We start from the raw sequence: 23,182 nt of genomic DNA on the forward strand, positions 1-23,182 counted from the left end.
GTAGGACGTCTGCTGGCAAAGGTGGTTAAGAGGGTCCTGTGAATTATCTGGCTTTACCGTGCTTAACTTAAATCAGTACATAATACTTACGCTTCTATTTCATCGCATTGATTTGCTTGTGAGGGAAAGCATAACTCTTGTGAAGTTGAATGTTTGGTTATCCAGAGTTCCTATGCTGAAAACAGATCCTTTTCATGAGAAAATGCTTAAGTTTCCCAAATAGCCAGAAGCCCCCCTTGTTTACAGATCCCTTGACAAGCTGCCAACCATCAGTAATTTTCTAACGATTTGTAATTCCTTCCAGGAGATGCTTAGCCATTTAATTGACATAACAAAAGCAAGCAAGCTATCAGTTACCATGCTTATCAAATGTCAGTTGTACTTTGTTGTAATTGATATCTAATCAACATGCAATCACATGTTGTTTGATACCAATTAAATGCCTAAACAGTTCTTTCAACATTATTACCCTAATAAGATGGTAATTGTGCACTCAATGTTTCAGTAATATTTGACTTAAGATGCTGCAGACCACATCTAGCTCCCTTATGCTTCTAGAAGCTCAATATGCTGTTAGGCATCAAAATTTAATTACTAATAACTGCCTCGATAGATCCAAACAAGCCACTTATGAAATTATTGTTATAAAAAAACAAGATGAGTTTGAAACCTTGTACTTTACACTTTAAAAAAGAAACTTGCATGAAATATACACAGTGACTGGCCTTGACAGTTTCCTTCCCAAACAAGAGAAAAAATAGTAGCTCACATGCCTGGAAGAAGTAGCAAAAAGACAAAAGCTGTACAACCCCAGAGCACCTGCTTTTACTGGGGAAAGAAAAAAAAAGTAGCTTAGCCATGAAAAGAGGAAAAAAGGAAAGATTCATTGTGACTCCAAGCAGCCCTGGCTCCCAGCTCCAGCGCGGTATGAGGAAGGCACAACCTACAGGAGTGCTGTCCCCCACCACCCCAAGTGAGATGCCCGACCTGGAGAGCTACTGACTGCTCCTTCACAGCTACCTCCTCCCCCCCCATTTTTCAGTGTACCTTTTTGCATTTACACCAAAATGAAATAAAATCTGAAGCAACTGAATCTGTGATTTTTTTGTTGTAAACTATTAATAATTCCTTCCTCACATACAGCTCTACAACCTTGATTTGAGATGAAGAAGAGTCATTAGAACTTGGGACAAACTCGGCCACAGCCCCTCACTGCTTCCAACTCCGAGTGCTCAGCTTTATCTGTCACCTGGCTGATATTCAGCAGGGATTAGTATCAGAACAGCAGCAAGACTAATTACGGATCACAGAAAAGATCTTTTCAGCAGTGTGATAGTACATCAGGAAGGAAGCCAAGTATTGATCTAATTTAATGGCAAGTCCCATCTCCTAGTATAAGAACAGGGCTGTGAATATCTGCACTGAATATGCCTCAGGTGGAATTGTTGCTCCTTCCCCTACATTTAACACTAAAATGGGGCCTTCCTGTACATCCCCCTCCAGCACGCAGAACAGCCTGCTTTGTGGTGCACACTGCGTCTTGCTCAGATGAATATGAGATGTTTTCTGGGAATAGCAAAGTCGAGTAGCTAAACTTCAATGGAGGCTCCTTGCAGCTTCAGGACATGCTGTCCAAACAGCAACCCAGGGTAACCTCTCCTGCTTCGTAATTGAGAAATGCAGGATCAAAACAAAACTCAGAATTTAGGCTGAAAGGGAAAAGAGCACAAAAATTCACCATTTTTCCTAGGGGAAAACAATAAGCGGCATAGATGCATGCTTAGGGTGCACTTATTTACACCCTCTTACGGTTTTTGCAATCCTGTCTCAGAGGCTTGCTATGCACAAGAAGACTTTTCTATCACTGCAAGCTGCTTTCTAAACAATGCATTCCCTCTCTACTTTGTTAAAAAAACAACACTACAACAAATGTTCATATCCTTTTCCATTTCAGCCATTAAAAGCACCTGAGTAGCTGCAGGATGAATTGCCATTTCAGGAGTGCTACAATTTGGATCCTTGAGCTAGTCCAACAGGTGATCAAAGAACCCTTTACTCGAAATACAGGGGAACAAGCAGTTGATTTATCCTACCCCCAGCTGGCCACCAATCACCTAGAACACAATCATGAAACTACTACTGCCATGAAGTCAGCAGCCACTATTTCTTCTCCAGGCTAGAGTTTTAACGGAGAAGGGAACTTTCAGAGTCTCTGGGAGAACGTGAAGGAAGGCAGCGAGCACCACAGGCCTCATCCAGCTTGATAAATGTGGTGACCTGAAACTGTTAAGCCGCAAGCAGTTTCCTCACCTGTGACTGGTGACCTGAAGCCATCTAAAGCCCCAAATGGTGTTTTTTAGGAAAGACAATGAAAAGATGATCCAGGAAAAGCATAGATGGACAAATCGCAGCTGTCTTTTTTGGCTTCCAGCCATAAGAACTTGATTTCATCCATCCCTTAAAAGGGGCTCAAACATCCCTAATAGTTTGACAAGTTTTTGCCTGGAAAGCCATGCAAGAGCATTTCAGACTGAATGTATTTTGGCATATAGTTGCTACAAATGTGATCGGTGAACATGTGTTCACTTGCAACAAATGTGTGTGCTGATGTTTATTTGACACAGAATCTAGTGGAAAGCCAGTTTTCACCTTAGATTCCAAGAATATTCCTATTTGCAAGCTGCCTTCCAGAAGCTGGAAATTCAAACCACCACACTGATTGCCCTTAATTACTGAACACTGCTGTAAGAATTACTAACTAATCCTAAAAATCTAGACTCAGCGTGTACATTTGATTATAACAGCCTGGAGGGCAAGAAGGCCAGCAGAAGCTAAATCTAGGTTCAAGAGACACTAGCACACTTCTTTTGGAAAAAGGAGACCCTGGATCAATTCCCTACCCTGGCTAAGGGCTTGTAAAGCCACATCTCTCAGCAGGCTCACATTAAGGTGCAGGATATAGGCTGGGAAGGCAGTAGAGTAGAGATGGAGAGACTCTGCATGCATACCTGGGTCAGCAAGTTTTGGGGAAAGAGGGCAGATCTGCTTCCTGCTGATGCAAAGAACGTGGTATTTTGTAATCTACATGAGAGGCCCAGGATATGCTAAGTATATATATTTAGAGCACCCAGCTGGGCAAGGAGACACCAAGAAGTGACCAATTTTCACTACAATCAGCAAAAAGCAGGCACCAAACCCCTGGAAAGGGGCTGTGTTTCATTAATACCCGCTGCCCTCTCCCAAGATATCCTACTGGTGAGCTGCAAGCTCTCAGTTCTCAGCAAGCTGATGCACACTTGGCTCTACATTGGCCCGCAGAGGCATATTTTGGGGCACCCAGCTCTCACAGAAAGCCCTGCCCAGGAAGTCGCCTCTCTCTCCTCTGAAGGCCGAGTGTTTAAAGACTAAACCTGTAAGTCTCTAGCTTTTAGATACCTAAGCCCTTTGCTGGCTCTGGTCCTGCTAATCGTATTTCAGATCACTGAGCATCCCCGTAGGAAATGTGGCTTTCACTCGCTACTGACCTGAACTGTATTCAAACCAGTGACTTAAGGTGAAAAGCTCATGCATTTTACTGTCAGTCGAGTCATCCAGACCCCAAGGCACAACATCTCTCAAATGAAAAGGCTGAAGGATTTTGCTGGAGGCAAAGTACTTTAGAACTCTATGTATATTTCCCTATTAGCCAAGTTAATTCCTGACTCCCCTACTCGAGGCGGCTATGAGGTTTGTCTGAAACAAAAAGGATTCAAAATTAATTTTTCATGTTAGACTGAAATAAAAGATAAGTATTGGAGCTTGTATAACAAGTATAACACTTGGCACAAGTGTTTTTTGCTTTGGCAAGCTTTGCAAGGTTAATAGGAAAGGGCTAGGTTATGAAAACAGAGCTTTATTTTTAAAAAGCAAGCATTCATCATAGATTCAAGTCTTACCAGTCACTGTGTCTGTAATGAGGATAGCTGAGTCCATTACTCCCTTTGTTTACTAAACGTACCAGTGAATTGCTTCATGTGGCCCTGAAAGTGGCTTAAAGATGGTTATGAAATGCATGGATTCAGCATTAAATCCTTCATAAACACAAAAGATCCTTGTTCTATCATTAAAAAAAAAAGGGGCTTTTCATCATTTTTTTCCAAGTTGTACTGACAACTGTTGAGCCTCATCAGCTGGCAGGAAGGATCTCAGCTCTAAGGCTGAGTACATTACTTCTTACCCAGTCCCTGGTCCATCAAAACACTCAAGCACATTTTTAACCAACCAGAAATCCCAAAAGAGATTTACCATGCAAGTATTTAGCCTGTTTACCAACTGAGGACCTAAGTCTCAAGTTGTACTGCTATTTCAAGACTCCCCTAGCCTTTTTAAGGCTTTACCTTTCAGTCTCTGTCCCTTCCTTGGTACATACATGTTCTTCAGTTAAACAGTTTTGGAGGTGGTTGTGCAGAATTGCATTTTCCCCTCACCACGCTCATTCACAACAGAAAGTCACCATCTGGTGGCACAAAGACAATCCTACGAGGTACAGCATACATCAAGTAGCAGAGCCTCTGCAGCTCTCCCTGCTCTTCAGACTCCGGACTGCACAGATTGCTGGGACTCAGCACAGCTGTCCTCTGCAGCCCAAAAGCAGGTTTGTGTCCACATTCAGCTGAGCAGTATGCATAGATTTCATCCAGCTCATTATTTCATCCAAAGAGTCTTCTCACAATGCTATGTATTGTGTGGAATTGCCAGAACCAAATGGTTGTGGAAATAGCTGAAAGTTCTGGTCTTTTTTAAAACCTTTTATTTTCCCCGTGACATGTCTGAAGCAGCAGCCACCTTTGTCAGACAAAGCACACCCTACCAGAAGAGAGCCAGGTTGCTCTTTGAAAGAACTCAGCTGCTTTGGCAGTAGCAATTCCCGCTTTCACAGCAGGATGAGCAGCCACAGAACGGGACAGCCTTTCCACAGGAGCAGACAAGGCAGCTGCCTGCTCTGTCCTTGTTGCTGCCACACTCCCAACAGTGTTGCACTATGCTCACATAAGACAAGTGACATAGTACAGCTGCCATTCCCTGGGATCCTCACAAAAACAGAAAGCACCTCCACAAAGCTCTTCCAGCAGACAGAATTGGAAACTCAAACAGCACCAGACTGATACAGCTTGCAGGCATTGTTTTGGGAACAGTAACTTACATCCTGTTCTGCATTCCTCTCTGTACGCAGGGTTTGGTAGAGGTCGTGAGTACTGATAATTCCGGTTACAGACCCTGTTGCTCGGGCACCTAAAGTCACCTGCTGCAGGACAACGCTATGAATACTGTAGCTTTTGGCTTAGTCATTCAAGAGGAAAAAAAAAAGAAACGAGTACTTTCAACCACTCCAGAGCAAGACCAAGGGGCAGCAGGGCAGGATGGCAGGGCAGCCTTGCCCTAGGGAGGCGCTGCAGCCCCCTGAGGCAGCTTTGATGCTCTGGAGTTTGGAAAAAGTTTGGAGCCTGGTTCCCTGCAGGACCAAGTTCAATAAATCATACCATGCATTAGAGTACATCTGTCAGTCACTGCTTTCTAGTGGTTTTGAATCCAACGGCCAATTTCAGTTAAACCTGACACCGGAGAAGTCTGAAAGGTTAAATACTTCCACATTTCATGTAGCTCAGCCAAAGAAGGCAGCTCCTACCAGTTGCCTCCTGAAACGCTGTGAGAGGAACTCAGCCCGTGACAGGCACATCCCAGAGTCCATGCAGGAGGCCCATTACTGATACTCCAAACAACAGAAGCTTTAGTTATTACTAGAAAGTTCAAACCACAAGACATATCCCACATGGAAATCTGACTTAATTAGTTTTTCTGACTGTAGAGCTACTTTATCAGCTGTCTGCAGCACACTGATTAACCCTTTCAGATTTATCTCCTATACTTCAAAACTCATTCCAGATAAAAATACTTCCTTGAAATTCAATCTTTTTCTGCATTTTTTCCCTGCTCCCTGCCTCAAAGAATGTGGTGTTGGTGAGGTGAGATTTCTCATTTTATCAGGGTTTGGTTTATGGTCAAGCTTTACTTGGGGTGGTCATTAACAGTTTGGTGATCAAATAGGGAACAGAAGGAAGCCCACTTTCCCCATCTCACAACACTTTTGTTCACATTTGGTGGAACTGTCAAACGTGTAACTAACTACCCAACACATTTATAACCTACTTCTGGTGGAAAAACATCTGATTTTTATCAAGGGAGCCTAGCTGTAGCTGATTCAACCCTTTGTGTTTGACTAGAAAGCTTGCTGAATGGTGGCATAAAGAGTTCATAGCCCCTCTTGGCTCTGGGAGTACGTATCCGAATCAGACTGGGCTTAGTTTTGTTTGCCTGTTTTTATTTCCATGCAGTGACAGCTAACAAAAGTTGTGTTCGATCCATCAGTCATCTGCATTATTGTATTGTGCTTGTAAACATGCAATTTACAGCAGTGAAAATAGCTTCCTTTATTACTCTGTACATGAGTAATAGAACAGCCATAAAGTGAGTCTACATACTATGTCAGCGTACTGGAAATAATAGCATTTCCACGTTTCCAACAGAAACCATTATTAGTTATTTCCTTCTCAGAAATGCAGCATGATACACTGACTCTTCTTTTTATGATTAAATCTATTTTTAAAATATTATAGCTATTACAACCTCTTTAGGGCAACAGATTAAATACCAAAGTGAATTCCATAGTTGCCTGACAAAGGTATTGTCCAGTCTTTATACTACTGCTATTTCAAAAGGAAGACTTCTACATTAGAATAAAAACAAAAGGAGTAGCTAAAAGGAAGAAGCCCATCTACAGGTATGAGAAACGACATTAAAACCAAACCAGGAAATTTTGATTACATCCAAGGTTCAAACACTTATATTCCATCTGCAGCATATACGCCCTTTCCTTCTCAATGAATTCCTCTCTCCTTTTTGTCTTTTCTTTTTAGGTGAATAAACCAGTTGGCGGTTTTAACACTTCCTTCCATCAACCCCCGTCCCCACCCCCCCCAAAAAAAAACATCCATGGTGTTAAATTTGCCTTTTAGCACTCGGTTCATTATCCTTTCTTTCATCTCTATGCAGTACTAAACTCAAGAGAACAAAGAGCCAAACCAACACTTCCAATTCCAACTTGATCACAAACTGCTGTTTGTCAAACTTGCACCTCTACTAAATGATCCATCACACTAGAGTTTGAAAACACAACACTGCTAAAGAAATTTTCTTGCATTTATAGAACTGCTAAAGATTAGTAGTTTCTCCAAATATCGGGTAATTTCACTTTTCACTCCCTATTAGGATCTCAGCCTTTTTTTTTCATGCAACATTGCTTCTATGTATGCATTATTTCTTAGCATAAACGTATTTCTTTGGGCATTGGTATTTCGACACTGAGCTTTCACTTTCTTGATCTGTTCTTCTATCTTCTACATTAATCAGACCTAGGCATTTATTCTATAAATGCTTATACAAATGCTGGACTACCCTTGCCAAGCTATCCTGTCACCTCTGAAATCACTCCTCTTGTATCCAAAAATAAGGATCTGAAAATGTTTGCAATACAGCAACCTTATTTTACGTACTGATGAATCATCTCATAGAATAACACAGTAACACCACTCAATCCCTCATCTTAAAGCTAAGACATAGGACTTTGTTCCATGAAGGGTGGAGAAGAACAGTGGGGGAAATCACACCAAGTACCCAGGACTGCTGTACACTTTTGTGTGATCTTTCAACACATTCAAGTTCTCAACAGAGAAAAAGAGTTCTCTGAAACAACTTCAGCACGATAACTATCCAACAAAACAGATGCAACACTGTTCTTGACTCTCCCATCCCTCATTAATTTTTAAAACATTAGACTGAGTACAACACCGTGTTCCTGTTACACACTCATACCTTTCAAGCTGTGCAAGAGAAACAACAGTTGTGGTCTAACCTTTTACCAGCCTGTGTAAGCTAGCTTGTATGGACTAAGTTTTACCACTGTAGAAATTGCTTTTCTTTGAGACACAAAACTAAATTACTGAAGCAAAGAAGCATTCCTTGCTTAATCACCGGCACGAAATCCACCCTAGTGCATTTTGATGAATGGTAACAGAGAAACATGACCTAAACAGCATAAGGCTAATTTAAAAAACACTTTTTCCAAAATGAAATTTTACCTTTTCACCTTAGATTCCCAGAGCTCACAGTACTGCTGATCATCATCCCACAGTTTGACGAGAGGTCAACCATGTCATTTGTTAGAGTTGCAAGCTGAAGTGTGTGTCCTGTTTCTCCAACAACTCTCTTAATCCTTCACCAGAACATCACCACTTAAACTTAATTTACAAATCTACAGTCAAGAGGGAGAAGAACATCAAAAGGATCCTGTGACTAACCTTGATTTCTTAAACAGCTCTGAGGTACTCTTGATAGGCATGTAATTGTGTTTGCCTTCTGATGCATGACAGACATCAAAAATTGTGATATGAGTGTGACACTGGTCTCAGCAGTACTGAGAATAACTGTTTACAATCCTAAATAGCTTGATTTACAGAAGGGTAGTTTCTGAGGCTGTAAAGCCCAAAGGAGTATTAATGTCGACACTTGATGCAATTTTAAGAATTCAAATGCCTTCTTTGCACCTGAACTGAAGCCACCCTTCCTTCCCCCCCCCCCCTTCAGGGCTTTACATTCCCCTCGTCTGACAGAAACAGATATTTCCTTTAGCACTGTTTAGCACTGTTTCTGTGCCTTGTAGCAGTTAATCACGACCAACTTCCACAGCAATGGATGCAAGGCAGCCTGTAAGTACACATTTAACTGAGGTAGGTAACAGGAAACTGCTTGACCTGGTTCAGACCCAAAAGCTGCACTCAGCTTTGGGCCCAGTCCTGCTCCCTTGGCTCAGGGAGAATGTTTATTTCATTTAGTTTCATGCCAGCCAGCCCAGGCCTGCTGATGGCACACCAGACACAGAAAACAAAACATGAGCTTCAAATAAATGCCTTCCCCCACCCTTGCCCAGCTCTGCTTGCCTTGCTCTCCACACACGCCTTGCTCCATCCCTGCCAGGCCCCCTCAGCAAGGTGCTGACTGGATCCCACTGGCACAAGCTGGGGGCAGCTGCATCGCTCCCCTCACGGGCGCAGCCGCCATCACCAGCGGCACGCGGAGGCACAAAATGGTGGCCATTGGGCCCAGTTGTGCCACTTCACAGAGAGCCTGAGCCGGGACAGACCAGCAGCATGGAGACAGCACCAGCAGAGCACCTGGTGCATCCTCAGACACAAAACTGTCAGCACATCAGGTGCTGCTCACCTTCCCCACACAGGAAATGGTAATACGCAACTGAAAAAACTTTTTCTTTTAACTGGTTTTAGGCCTGAAGATTGCTGAGGTCCCTGTGGTTATCTGTTTCCTTTCTCTGACAGGAAACCCAAAGAGAAACAAGAAAAAACAACTCCACTGTTCATTTTTATCAGGGTCCCAAAACAGTAATGCTCTTCGGAAAGTCTACTGTTGAGAAGCATGCCTACCTGAATGCTAATTATAGAAAACATACATACATGCAGTGATAGAAATCTCCAACCACCACATAATTTAGCTCTGGAGCTCTATATGTATGTGGTCTGATTAAAATAACCTTCAATTCACTTTGCTTAGGTTCTTGCCTGAAAGAGGACTAGAGAGCTGTATTTGATTTCATTTCAGGGCTTTAGTACATTTCTGTTTTCTTTGGTCCTCTCAACTCTTCTTTGGCAATGTAAATAATCTGTACATAACCAAGTAAACCACCAAAATCAGCATTCCTTAAGATACTCACTAATACTCCATCACAAACCTGCACAACTTAAACTGAATATGAAAAACCCAAACTAACATCAAACTTTCCACATAGGTAAATGGATACATGCTACCACGCATCATGAGTCTATTTAAATGCACATTTGGTGTATTTGCTATTCTTAAGTATCCTTATATTTTTTAAAGTGAACTCTCTGGGAAGCAAACACTTGGTCTTAGCTGCATCCAATCTGTTTTTTCATCCTTATTAAGGAGAATAGCACAGACCTTAATTTTTATTTATTTTGACTTCTATAGCAAAAACAAAGTTAATGCCTACAATCTAAATTTCCACAGAAAAATAGCATATACTTCAGAAAAGGAAGCACAGAACATACAATAAATGCTATGCATTGTTTTCTAAGCAAAAGGAATGTTTGACTCATTTTAAAATTAGATCTACATGAAAACTGCACCCTAAGTAGTAGAACTAGGCTTCAACTTCCTGGGCTTTTACCTAGAAACCCTGTAGCTTAAGTGCTTAAATTTGACCAAGTACATTTCCCCTTCCACAGACATGCAAATCCAAGGTCACTGAAACTAGAGTTGTACTCAGTTATGTGAGAATCTGCCAAGATAATAACAGATCACAACAGCACGATAATCCAGAAAACACCATAAGCCATTAGGAATCAGTTCAGCACAAATACCCCAGCATCACAGAACTGAAAATAGTCCTAAGATTTTTACATAGCTTCCAACATACTATCTGTACAAATATTTCACCCTTTCACTGCACTTCATTGCGTTTTCCTTCTAAATATTTCCCAGCATTATTACTAACAAGGCCACAGAGCATTGGCTGCTGTGACATACTATATCTCATCATTGTTCTTATTAGGGAATTTATTATGAGTGAAATACTATCAGTGAGACATAAGAATTGAATGCCGATGAAATGAGCTTTAACTGCTTACATTTATCTTTGTTACTTGGACCACATCTCACAGTATTAAGGCCATGTCCATTTATAGAATATATGGGCATGCAGCAATACTTGAGCTCCAAACAAGCTATCTTGTGCCCTTATAGCTGTGCTCCAAGAGTTCTGAATGGGCCAGACTAACCTACAACAAGCCCCTTGGTTTCCAGTCATCTCCATTTATAATACAGGACCTAAGATAAAATTATTCTGGAAACTATTTTCCTGACTTTTGCAAAATAGATACTTAGCATCATCTCTACACTCATACAGAATTCAATTGGAATGACAGGCCTGATCAACAAAGCATTTGCACAATGTTTTGGAGAAGGAACAACAAAGCAGGAGAGTATACACCAGGACTGAAGCCATGATCCATTTCTCCAAGCATCTATCACCTACACTCTCCACAGCACGGATTCCAGATTCCACAGATTCTTGCTGCTGTACAGTTAACTGCCAGCTGTAAATAAATGACCTCTAAGCACAAAACCCAGACTTTAGCTTTTACTATTAGCACGCTTACTACTGTAACAGTCCCCATTTGAAACAAGGTTTTAAAGAAGTGTTTTATAATTTTTAAGCATCCAATCATATATATATATATATCTTTCACTACTCCTGAACCATTAGATTCAAGTTCCTATATGAATTTCAGCAAACTTCTTGCAGGATCTTATTTGACCAACACTACCCAAGCCATTTCATTCACCACCAGAATGAACAATTGCAAAATTGGCAACCAAAAAGCCATATTTACCCTTTTGAACAAGACAGACAGTTCTGTGTCATTCTATTTTGGCTATCAGAGAGAAGGTAAAAAGTGAACCCTCCAATACAAATTAACTACTTTAAAGCATATGAAAGCAATTCTGAGGTAAGAGAAATGCTTCAAAGATAGAAAGTGTTCTTCCTTCCATTTTAGTGAAGTATCAACACACTGCTAATTACAGAGGAATAAAAAAGTATCACAGATTTAATAGTGCAATACACTTCTCAAAGAAAACAATGCTTCATTGCTTAACTGGGTGCTGAAGATTAAATCCTTTCTTGTGATACTTGTTTAAAAAGCCTTCTTCTGAACACTCACAAAGTGTAATTGAATCACATAACAAAAACACATGCAAGTCCCACTCCTGCATTTCCTAACTCCTTACAGGAAATAGAGGGGTGTTACCAACCCTGTTTATTTGTTCTGGGGGATTCCACTTCCCATTACATGCTTTCAGGGTAACAAAAATCTGTAGGGAGTCAGCACAGGGCCTGGGTTACCTACACATATCTCTTGAGCTGCATAATTAAATGACTTCACTGACAGTGCCAGCAGACCCTTTGATATTTTATGGGAACTAAGTACAGGGGGACAAAGAACCTTTCTACCTCTAATGTGAGTTACATCTCTAAAGCATTTCACAGGTTGCATACATCAGGATCTATGATACCAGAGAACATTTGCTAAAATCTAACAGTTGGTATTTGGTGATACTTGGTGTTACACGCAAGCAAGATAGGCAATTGGTCAGATTATTAGGAATAGAAACATTAATTTAGGTAACTGCAGAAACCACTGCGCAGGCAAAAGGGGTGAGCCTGGGATTTAAGCTGTGTAACGCCACCTTGAGTTTCTCTCTGGTATTGTCCAATGCTGCTGTTGGCACAGAACTAACAAAACTTTAAGGACAAATATTTCCACTTTTCATTCCCAAGATATCTGCAGAAGCAAAGCAACAAGAATTTTTCATATGTGTTAGTAGTCCCGTTCAGTAATTAACAAGAACTCCCCTTTGTTGTCCACAGGACAAGAAACATTGACTTGAAAACACCATAAATACTCTAATGTATGTATTACCAGTTTTGTTTAATTCCCTCTATACTCATTTTAGCTGCTTAGAAGATGTCTTGATATTTCCAGTAAAAAGGTAAGGAAGCATCTCTTCATTCTGTCATGGAATCAGGACTCTAACACTGTGTTACCACCACTGGTAAAATTCAAAAATTTCATTATCCAGCCTTAAAGCAACAATTATAATGTTTACTTATTTTAAACTATTGGACTTAACTGACAGCATTTAAAATATTTTATTGTATTTTGTGTGTACGCATGTGATTACTCTCAAGGTTATTGTTTCAATTGCATTAGCTAAGCTCATTACAGAAAGATAGACCTGACTTCAACTTCTGTTAGATTGGTAGCAACCCAAAAACACAGGTGTTGAAAGGCATGGGAAAGGAGATGGGCTATTCTTTCAGTGAGAAGGGAAGACAAATAGCAGTTAGAAAAGGTATTCCCACTGCCAAGAACACATGCTGTGGCCCAGGCAATTTCAGAACACTTTCACCTTCCCAAACATTTCCCCCTACGCAGCTGTCCATGGGTTTTTAAATGTTTAACTTAGTAGAAATAACACAAAAACATAGATAACGTTCTCCTCCCTGGAGACTCTGCTGTGGGATAAGAAGTAACAGATTCAATCTGCTCTTTCAATTATCTTTTCCCCTCCCCTTGCCTTCCTTAATTCACATCCACATCACTTAGGAGCACCTGAAACAGGACCAGGAGGGTGCACCAAGCTGCTAATTCACCATCCCTTTGCCCTCATGTAACAAACAAGCCCACAACCCACACTGGCAGCGATTTGCTTCAGTCTTTAGAGGGCAGGAAAGCAGGTGTGCCTCCCCCATGCCTCTGTCCCTGAAGGCCTCACAACTGCCCATGCAACTCTGGGAGCCCTCAGGTTGCTGTCACAGGCACTTCGGCCTTGAGACATGGACAGACTGCCTGCCTCACAGGGCTCTGTCCTCAAACACAGTGCACTTGTTTCAAACCAGGCACCCTCCTCTCCTCAAGTTAGTTCTCCTGATGGGGGAATTACTGGGCAGGTACCCCACCCTCTGTAATAAAGGCAGAGCACCTTTCCTGGAGAAAGCAAGAAACTTGCAATTATTTTTTTTTTCTTCTTCTTCATTCCCTACCTTCAATCTCTGAGTTTCCTAATTTAACACCATTAGATTCAGCCATGACCTCCTGAGGAAGACTCTCACACAGTAAGTAGTGGCCTAAGAGTCTTGAAGCATTGCAACATACATATCATCACTCTGACAGACACAGAAAGGACCCACATCTAAATCTCCACCTCCAATTGAGCATCATTTATTAGGTTCTTGTTTCTCCTTTTCCCACTGCTAAAGTTCCTTGTTAAACCTGCACGGACTCACACACAAAGTGCCCCACATTTCTGAAGCTGTTCTTCATATTTTCTCCACCTGGCCCCAGCACAACCATTTCACTACTAAGACAGCAATTAAGAAAAAAAGCCTCACATACAAAAAAAAAAGTCCTACAAGCAGGGAGATACAGTGACTTCAGAGGCCTGATATTTCTTTTAATTTCTGCTACACTGCCTGCTCACAGGTTCCTATTGTGACACGAACCAGGGGAACATTTAATCGACCTGTGCCTGGACAGAGGTAAGCTTTCATTTATGTTCAAGGTTATTTTCACGAAGACATTACGCTTTGTCCTATTGCAACAAAGCTGTCAGAGTACTTCAGGTACTTCATCTGCAAATTATGAGTTACAATTCAACTGCCAGTGCACGAAATGATAGACCATCTTTAGTTAAGAACATCACCCTTTCTTTCATACACTAGGAGAATATTACAAATGAGCCATTACAGAAAATGCTTAGCAAGCCAAGCACTGCACTATACACAATTTGGGAGCTTGTTTGCCTCTCTGAGCATAATAAATTAGTGACAACCTGTAGTGCTCCAGTTTAATCTAAAGATTTGTATTTCTATTAGAGCAAATGTCAATTTCCTCATACTTTGCTTCCTAACCTCTTCTATTATTACCCACAATATATCTCACAAACCTCCACACACAAAAATTACTCTAATATGATATAAGCAGTCAGCACATTAGCATCTAGGTCTACAGCCATCCTTGTCTACATCAGAAGCAGCTGTTAGAAAGGCACTTAAGAAACACCAGCCACAGTTTGCACAGACACCATCACGTGGAGTTCAAACAAGGCTGCATTTTCCCTCTACTCAAGCAGCCTCTGCTCCCCATGTAAAACTGCTCAAACATGTTTTTGAACATAAGCAAAAGTTTAAAGTGTTTTGAGAAACCAAAATGAAGACTGCTTATCGTATCACAACTATTGCCATGTATAAATTAACTTCCCTCACCCCAGTAGCCCTGGAAATGGCACTGGATTCTGCTCGCTGCTCTGTAGCTGTATTGCTGTTTGGGATAACTCCAGCAAGGTGCCAGTATGTAAAAAGAGAGAGGGACCACACCTTAGAACAGAGAACAACGCGCACTTTCATTGTAACAAAGCAAAACAGAGCCTCCCAGACCTTCTTGAAATCGCCCAGACTCCCTTCTTACAGGCTCCAACAAGCCAACGCAGCAGCCTTTAGCATAAGCATTTTGCCTCTTCTACTGTTTAAACAAATCTTGTCCTCTCCAGAAGAGGAGACAGACAGACCGTAGACACTCAGACCCTCCTAAAAAAGTGTTATTGTCAATAAACATTCCTGGTCACATCTTTTGCTCTGACAGTCTATAAAAAAACAATAAAAAAATAAAAATCTCCAAACATCTTCATAAGCCAATACTTACTCCTTCACAGCCACCTCCCAGCAGCAGTTCTATAGTTCTCAAGGAAGAGCTTTACTGACCTTTTATCTCCTCCCCTAATCATCACCTAATGATTACTTCAACTTTGACAAAAGCAGCTGTTTCCATTCACCCCCACATTTCACCTGAAAGGGCCAGCCCAGTGGATTCATAAACAACTCAAATAAAATGGGAGATTAATTGCATCTGTTGCATTAATAGTACACTCTCCTCGATGTTACTTTAATATTTGTGCTTGTAGCCAGTCAGACAGTCTGACAGAAGACATCTTTCTTAAAAATGAAGTAATAAACCCAATATATTGTCCTAGGTCCTACTGCAGATCTACTCAGAAACAGAGTAAGAAAATCACTGGTGTAAACTCAGCCTTGTTTGGAGCCAGCTGTAATGAATTTCTGTAGATTAGAAAAAATCAGGATCTGTAGAGAGAGAATTTCTCCCCTTTCCACTGTTTTACAGATAACTTTATCTGTGTGCTCAGTCAGTCTTGGAAATAATGCGTTTATTGCCACCGTTAATCCTGTATTCCAGTTAATTCACAGAATCATAGAATACTTGGGCTTGGAAGGGACCTTACAGCCCATCCAGTTCCAGCTCCCTGTGCCATGGGCAGGGACACCTCCCACCAGACCAGGTTGCCCAAAGCCCCATCCAGCCTGGCCTTCAACACCTCCAGGGCTGGGGCATCCACAGCTTCTCTGGGCAGCCTGTGCCAGTGCCTTACCACCCTTTGAGTAAAGAATTTCTTCCTTATACCTAATCTAAATCTACTTTCTTTTAGTTTAAATCCATTACCCCTTGTCCTATTACTATATTACCTGACAAAGAGTCTCTCCCCAGCTTTCCTGTAGGCCCCCTTTAGATATTGGAAGGACACAAAACCTTAAAGAATTCCTTAAACCATTGTTAATCCAAGTTTGTTCCTTCATCTGTATTTACTCTGTGGTCTGTTAAAGGCGTTAAGCATAATACCTTAGTGATGTTCTGGGAAGATGGGTCTGTCTTCACAGAGAGCTGGCTGGCTAATGTGAGCTCCTGCAAAGGTTGGAGATGGGGCTAGCAGCTCCAGAGGAGATGACAAAGAGGTGGTGGAAGAGTACAATTATGGCTTCTGGTGAGAGCAGATGAACACCACTAGTGAAAGAGCTCGTGTCAAAAGTTTTGCTGTTATCTTTGTTAGTAGGGAAAGACTCAAAGCGTATTTTTGGTCCAGAAACAGCCACATGCTGCTGTTCCCTTCAGGTAGGCATAGCTGCAGAAGAAGTGAACGCATGCCTCCCAATGCTACCAGTTACCTACCTCAGCAGAGGAAAACGTTTGTGAAATCCTCACTGCATCCTGTGGGCTGTTCAAAACAACAGTTACTGCTAAGAGGAAAGATCAGATATGGCTATAGCGTGAATGTCTGCATAACCTTTGCCTGGCAGATGGAAGTAGCATGGGTTGGAGCTGGTTTAGAAAGTACCCTTATACAATTTTGCTTTTCCTTGAAAAGGTTGTTTTAGCTGAAAACAGGTGGAGGTATTATCAGTGGCTGTGTATCCCTGAGAGACAGGACTGCCAAGTGCGGCCCATTTCCTTCTCAAGAAATTCAGCAAGAAGCAAAGGCCTCCAGTATTCACCTGTCTAAATGGACAAAAGGCAGAAATGCAATTTAATTTCACATAATTTATGTTGTTCTTTCTTGGATAGATCTACAAGATTTCAGGTTTCAAAATTAGTTAGTTTAAAGAACACTTCCAGGAAATTTGTAAATTTCCTGTCCTTACAGAATAGTTACAGGAAACTCCCTCCATTTCTATTTCCCCTTCTCTTTCTCTTGAGAAATTGTTTTGGGGCACTTCTCTTTATACAATGTGATTCTGGGCACATTTGTCAGAACACAAAGCCTTTCTCAGAGCTCAGCAGAGAGAAGCTGGTAGGTACCATGCTGATCTCTGGTCCCCACAGAACTCTGATGCTACCAGTTCTCAGCCCCACACACAAACAGCTCTATCTACGGACCTTCACAGTGGATCCAGTTTTGAAGTGCAATGATCAGCATACATACATATATGTATATATACATATATACATACATATATGTATATATAGTTGAAAACTGCATCTCTAGTTGAAAGGTTTCAATTGCAATTTTATTCTGTTCAGCACTGGGCTTGATCTAGCAGCCATGGTTTGTTGTGCTCTTGTTCTAAACAATCTTTCTGTTAACCAGAAGGCAAGTTCAGAAAATCCCTTTTCTCTTCAGCATGTTGTTCAGAGTTTTACTGTCCTGCATATCCTTGGGAATATACAGTAATTACACTGTATTGTTTTGAATGGAACCTAAGAAATACAACAACATCCCCGTGATATAGCTCTTCTGGCAACTGGTAGGTCAGCTAAAAGTTGTCACTGTCACTGATGATAATTATCCATGAGAACACGAAAAGAAAACAAATATTGCTGTAGCAAACCACTCAGTGGCTCCAAATTCTAAATTCTACTGCAGTTACATTATTTTGACATGTGTCAAGTGACACATCAGCATAAAAAAGGCACATTTAAAGTAGAAAAGTACCTTTTCATTCTTCCTACCTGATTTCTGTATCCCTGGAGAAAATTAAAGCTTTTTTCTTTGATCTCTGGCTGTACATTTTAGCAGTCACATTAAAACAATCAGTGGAATCTAGTTTCCTTTTCACTTTCCCAACTGCAACTGCCCATAGCCTTGAGTCAGAAGACATACTGGATCAAAAGAACAAAACTATTAATTATATAATGCCACTAATCAGTACCTATAGTACTACAATACCTATTCCTGCAAAGATTTTTGCAAAGATATTAGCAGACAAATAGGTAACTGTAATATGTGAGTGTATGATAAATTGTCCAATAAAAAAATAGGAAGGAAGGAAAGGTAAATCAATGAGTAATAGTGAATATCTACTTATTATATGGCTTTTTTTTCTTTTCTTTCCCTGAATTGATTTCTGGAGGACAGCATTATCATCTCAGGTTTCACCTGCATTAACTGGGTCCTAGAGAGATATCTGTGACTTGTCCCTGATCATCTTAGGGATGAATAAAAATATTTAGAAGTCTGCTTCTGGAGGAAAATGTCTTCATCACCATGCACAGCATTCGTAAAGCTGTTTTCAATTACAACCAGCTAAAACTCAGGTTCAGTTGAATTGGCACTTGTAGTCCTGATTTTATTATGTCTTGTCTGCTTGCTACTGTTGATACATCCTTAGTATACCCATCTAACAGGGACAAATCAAAACTGAGCTCCTGACTAAGCCTGAAAAACAACTGAATTGTAATGGAAAGCCCTCAGATTGCTCCAGAAGAACACTAGGATATATGAATCAAGGGGAGAGCACCTTCTAGCATTTTTTGCAGTCATTCACAAATCAAAATTTGTGAAGCAGATTTCAACAGTACATATATTTAGAGTCACTGTCTAGGTGATACGTAACATCTACACTGTTTATCAAGGAAGCACATAAGAAAAGGAATGGATCTCAACAATAGTAAAAGCTAAACAACTGGAAAACTGGTCTGACATTCAAAACTATATTGCTGGGCATAAGATACAAAAGCTGATAAGGTCTTTCCCACACAATGAAAATCAGTAACTATTTAAACCATCCATTTAAATCAAATACATGTCCAAATAACTTATAAGAAATAAGGAGTACTTTTACTGATTTCTGTACAAATAAATTCCTTTAATGGTACATTAACCAACCTGAATCCTAAAAAATATTTAAAAGGAAAAGATGCAAATTGTCAATTTTCAAGGAAAAGTCATTAAAACACAAAAAGTACAAAATATTACAGCTTCTTTCCAGTACATAAGGAATTTAATGGCAGTTTTGTCTAACTTTTCAAGCCCTTCCAAAACAGGCTTATTCATATCTTAGGTTTTGATTTAGCTTAAAAACAACTACTTCTCTGTAAGAAGCCCATATCAGTTCTGCCTGGAATAAAACACAAACAACATGAATGCTAATCCTCTAGGACTGAGATTGCTAAGGAATTTAGGTCTCTGGAGCCAATTAAAATTCCGTATGAGTTAGGTGTCTAAGGTTTCTCTCATATATCTTAGCCCAGCTTTTGTGGCTTTGTAGTACCACCTAATCTCAGTATTGACTTCAGACAGTTAAGGGAAAAGCACAGAGGTTGATTGACAACATTATCTGTATATTAACATACACAGGCTCAGCAGGGGTTGTTAAAGCTCAACATGTCACAGACAATGCTCACCACATGTTCTGCTCTATTAGATTACTTGACAGGTTATATATAGTTCTTTTACTCGCATCAGGAAAGGCATTTAGAGGTGAATGCATTGGAAGAAAATATGAGAGTGCATAGAGGATTGAGACAGGAAAACCAAATCCGCAATGAACTTGGGCACAGCATACAGATCTGAATGACTTCTTCAAGGACCTCTGGACTTCCTGTGCTTTCCCATACTCATCAGGGATCTCTTTGGTACCTGATGAGCTCTTGGAAGTAGCAACATCAATGAGATGAAAAGAGAGAAGTCACCAGAATTGTTCCACTGGATTCCAAAACCCAACAGCAACCCACAGGTGCCTGAGGGACAGGAGTGTAGAATAAGATGGGACTGGTTATAAGCCGTCAGATCACAGCTACACAAATATCCCCATAGCAGAAGAAAACCATTGTGTACATTCACCAGCTCACACCCTCTGCCCCCTTCACCCCACTCGTGCAGCAGGTTTTTGGAGATTACTAGCAGCCAAAACATTCAGCGTCGGTTTCCCATGTTGACAACAAAACAGATAAGAACACCAAATCCACTGACCTTATCTGAGCTTGGTGCAAGGTTTTTGCTAAGCAATCTCTTGATTTTCATCTCAGCATTTTCAGCTGTAGAAAATCAGCCTAAAATGAAGCATACAAAACACCAGTGGAAATAGTCAGGAAAAAGACCATAAAGTGCAAAGATATATTTTCATCTCTTTTTAACTTCAAAGGGCTTTCTGTATCTGCACATAATCAGTGAATTCCTAGCTCTCTTGAGATAGTTGTCATTCAATCAACAAACGGACATCTGTAGCTTCATTTTAAAATTAATATAAATTGTCCTTGTGCTGAGGTCCTGTGTGTTTTTTCTCTCATTTCTCTTTTGTATCAGTCTTTCTATTTACTTTTCCTTGCTACCTACAGGAAACCAGAAAAACAGAATCCAAACGTATTGATTTTCACCTGGAAGAAGATGGGCTATTAAAGCTTCTGGACTCCGAAGGAGAGAGCATTTGTGTGAAAACTCTGTCCCCCAGAAGGCTGCTTCTATGAAGGAATCAACAAATAATCAAATTCTGACAACTCTTAAAACTTACTCTTCTTTGACTTTGTCTGAATAATTTATTTTCTGTTTGAGCTTCTACCTGAAACAAAATATTCACAACACCGATGAGGCTAGGATGCTACAATGAATAAATGCAAACTATAGTTTGATGATTCAGTCCTCAGAATATTAAATCTCAGGATAATTTTTCCCTTGCAAGATATATTTATACTTACAGAATAGCAAACTAACCACATAGAGATGAGATCCACATAAGTAGTACTAAGGCAAAGAGTAAACCTGAGTCATGCAGAAAAGAAAAAAGTTGCTTGACTGAAGAAACCGAAGGGAGGGAATTTGCTTTGCTCTGACACAAAAATCCCTCGGTAAGTCTTTAACTGTTTTGTAAGCTCTGCTCTTGGAGGAGGACTGATGCAATTAACCAGTCACTGATGTAGCTTAAAATGGGCAAAAGAGAGAGAACGATAAGTACCGTGTCTTTCTAAGATTCTTTTCAAATGAAAACAAACAAAAGCAGAACCCCTTTCAAAGCCTGGAGTAGTAGGCCCTGCCCAACAGTTCCGGAGGATGGTTGCTGATCTCCAAGTACAACAGAAAAGACTGTGCTCCGGGATGTCTCTGCTTGTCTTTTGTACCACTAACTCCCTGTCCTTCAGACATTTCTTTCCTTACCTGGAAAGAACGGCAAATCAGGTAACTGCATGAAGGCTGGGATGGATGGCACACAAGTGCAGCAGTTGCGGAGTTCTGTCAGTCCCAAGTTCTGTGCTACTAAGGGTCTCTTTCAGCCTCAGCTGAAATGTTGAACAATTTTAGAGCTTGTCAAAGCCCCATCTGCGTTCAGGCTGAATTTTAGCAATTCTGTGTGTCTTTGGAGTCCAGGGACAAGGCCAATTCTCTGCCAGAACTGGAGTCCAATGGTTATTTTTCCTGCAAGGGAACGAAAGAGAAAGAAAAAGAGAGAAAGGAAACAGTGGTGCTCTGCCAGCTCCTTCCCACAGGGCTTGATCAGACCTGGGACATGGCCTCTCTCATCCATTTGCTGCTAGACCCTGCCTCTGGTGCAAGGTAGTCAGAACCTACATGGAAGAGAGTGCACAGAAATGCATGGCTGCAGAAAGCAAAATAGATTAAGCCCTTTATCTCTTCAGTCTGATTCTCAGAACAGGCAACTTGATTAAGCCTCCCAGTTCAGGGCAGGAACAATACCTGACAAATCAGCTCCAGTCCAGAGTAGATTCTCACTGTAAGATCTGTGTTTCTAATCACGCTAAGATGTCAAGTAACAGGAATTCCTTCAGTGAGACCTAGACTCTTTACTAAGAGGTAAGTATATTGAGATTTGAGGAAAACAATCTAGTAGGAAAACATTAGGTACAGAAGACTGATTTTTATGGGATATATGTACCATATGAATTAAAGGCATTCCATCAAGACTCTCTTACAATGCAAAAAGCAGGCAGCAGACATACTAAATGTACTGACTGGGGATGATCCTGCCATTTGAAGCATTCTCATTTCTCTGAACAGGGGTGCTGAGGCACTGAAAACATGTCAGCCCACCAAAAACATGTACACATGCACTGGGGGCTTAGCCAGAAATAGGTGTGGAGGATTTGACTCTGCAAGTCCTTTCCTCTTGGGAACAGGCAGCCTCTGAGATAGGATGAGCATTTGTTGAGGCACAGCTCATTCACAGGTGAAAAACAAAGAGCCTCCCCTGCCTGTTTGGCAGAAGATTAAATGAGGAATGGCCATAGGCTCTCTGTGGAGGGAACTGGCAGCAGAGCTGTTCTCTTACCAGTTGTAAGAAACTTGCTCCTACGCTAGCCAGGATTAGTGGAAAGGGAGAAGATAAGAGGTCTACAGCCAACCAAAGTACCCCACTTTACGTAGGTTGCTTCATCAGAACTGACCTAGACGTCCATCAGTCTCTTGGATGACAACATAGCTGTGACCCTTCTCCCTGCTGATTTCTGAAGTGATGATTCTGAACTCATCTTCTAAAAAGTTCTGAAGTACACAATGCCTGCACTATGTAATGCAGTTTGATACACCCAAGGTTTAAAACACTGGAAGAAACGACGATGAAGACAAAATTTCTAAGTGCAAAAAATTTATCATGGAAGTCAATGATCTTTTAAAGAAATGACATTGTGAAAAAAGTACCCTCCAGAAAGAGGATACAAAAGAAAGAGGAAACAGCATTGAGATCCCCATGATTAATTACTGTCAATATTTGCATTTTTTCTGTAACGGCATCTCCTAGTCCTGGACAAGGACCTCTTGTGCTAACTACTAATATATTAATTCTGAAGCATATCTGTGCGGTGTTTGACAGCCATTGTCATTAAAACACAGGGCACTCTGTAGTCTTGCCAACAGACCAAGGTTCTCCTTGTTAACTCTAATTGGCATGCCAGTGATAACTCTTTGCTGTCCAGGA

At 40.9% G+C, this 23,182-nt stretch overlaps 1 protein-coding gene across 7 annotated transcripts in view; it reads right to left on the reverse strand.

The window, feature by feature from the left end:
• The window catches only part of LOC310902580 (uncharacterized protein), a 522,528-nt gene that overhangs the window by 352,013 nt on the left and 147,333 nt on the right, over window positions 1-23,182 (reverse strand). For all 7 annotated transcript variants that reach the window (XR_014586805.1, XR_014586806.1, XR_014586807.1 and 4 more), the window contains 2 exons: window positions 21,409-21,666; window positions 20,230-20,309 (listed from right to left, as the gene is read on the reverse strand). Coding sequence is in view for 1 of the 7 variants with exons in the window: in XM_083844352.1 (XP_083700478.1) it covers window positions 20,230-20,280 (51 nt within the window). In the remaining 6 variants the exon portion in view is untranslated. The remainder of the gene's footprint in view (window positions 1-20,229; window positions 20,310-21,408; window positions 21,667-23,182) is intronic.

Source organism: Anser anser, assembly GCF_964211835.1.
Source record: "Anser anser genome assembly, chromosome: 7".
NCBI lineage: Eukaryota > Metazoa > Chordata > Aves > Anseriformes > Anatidae > Anser > Anser anser.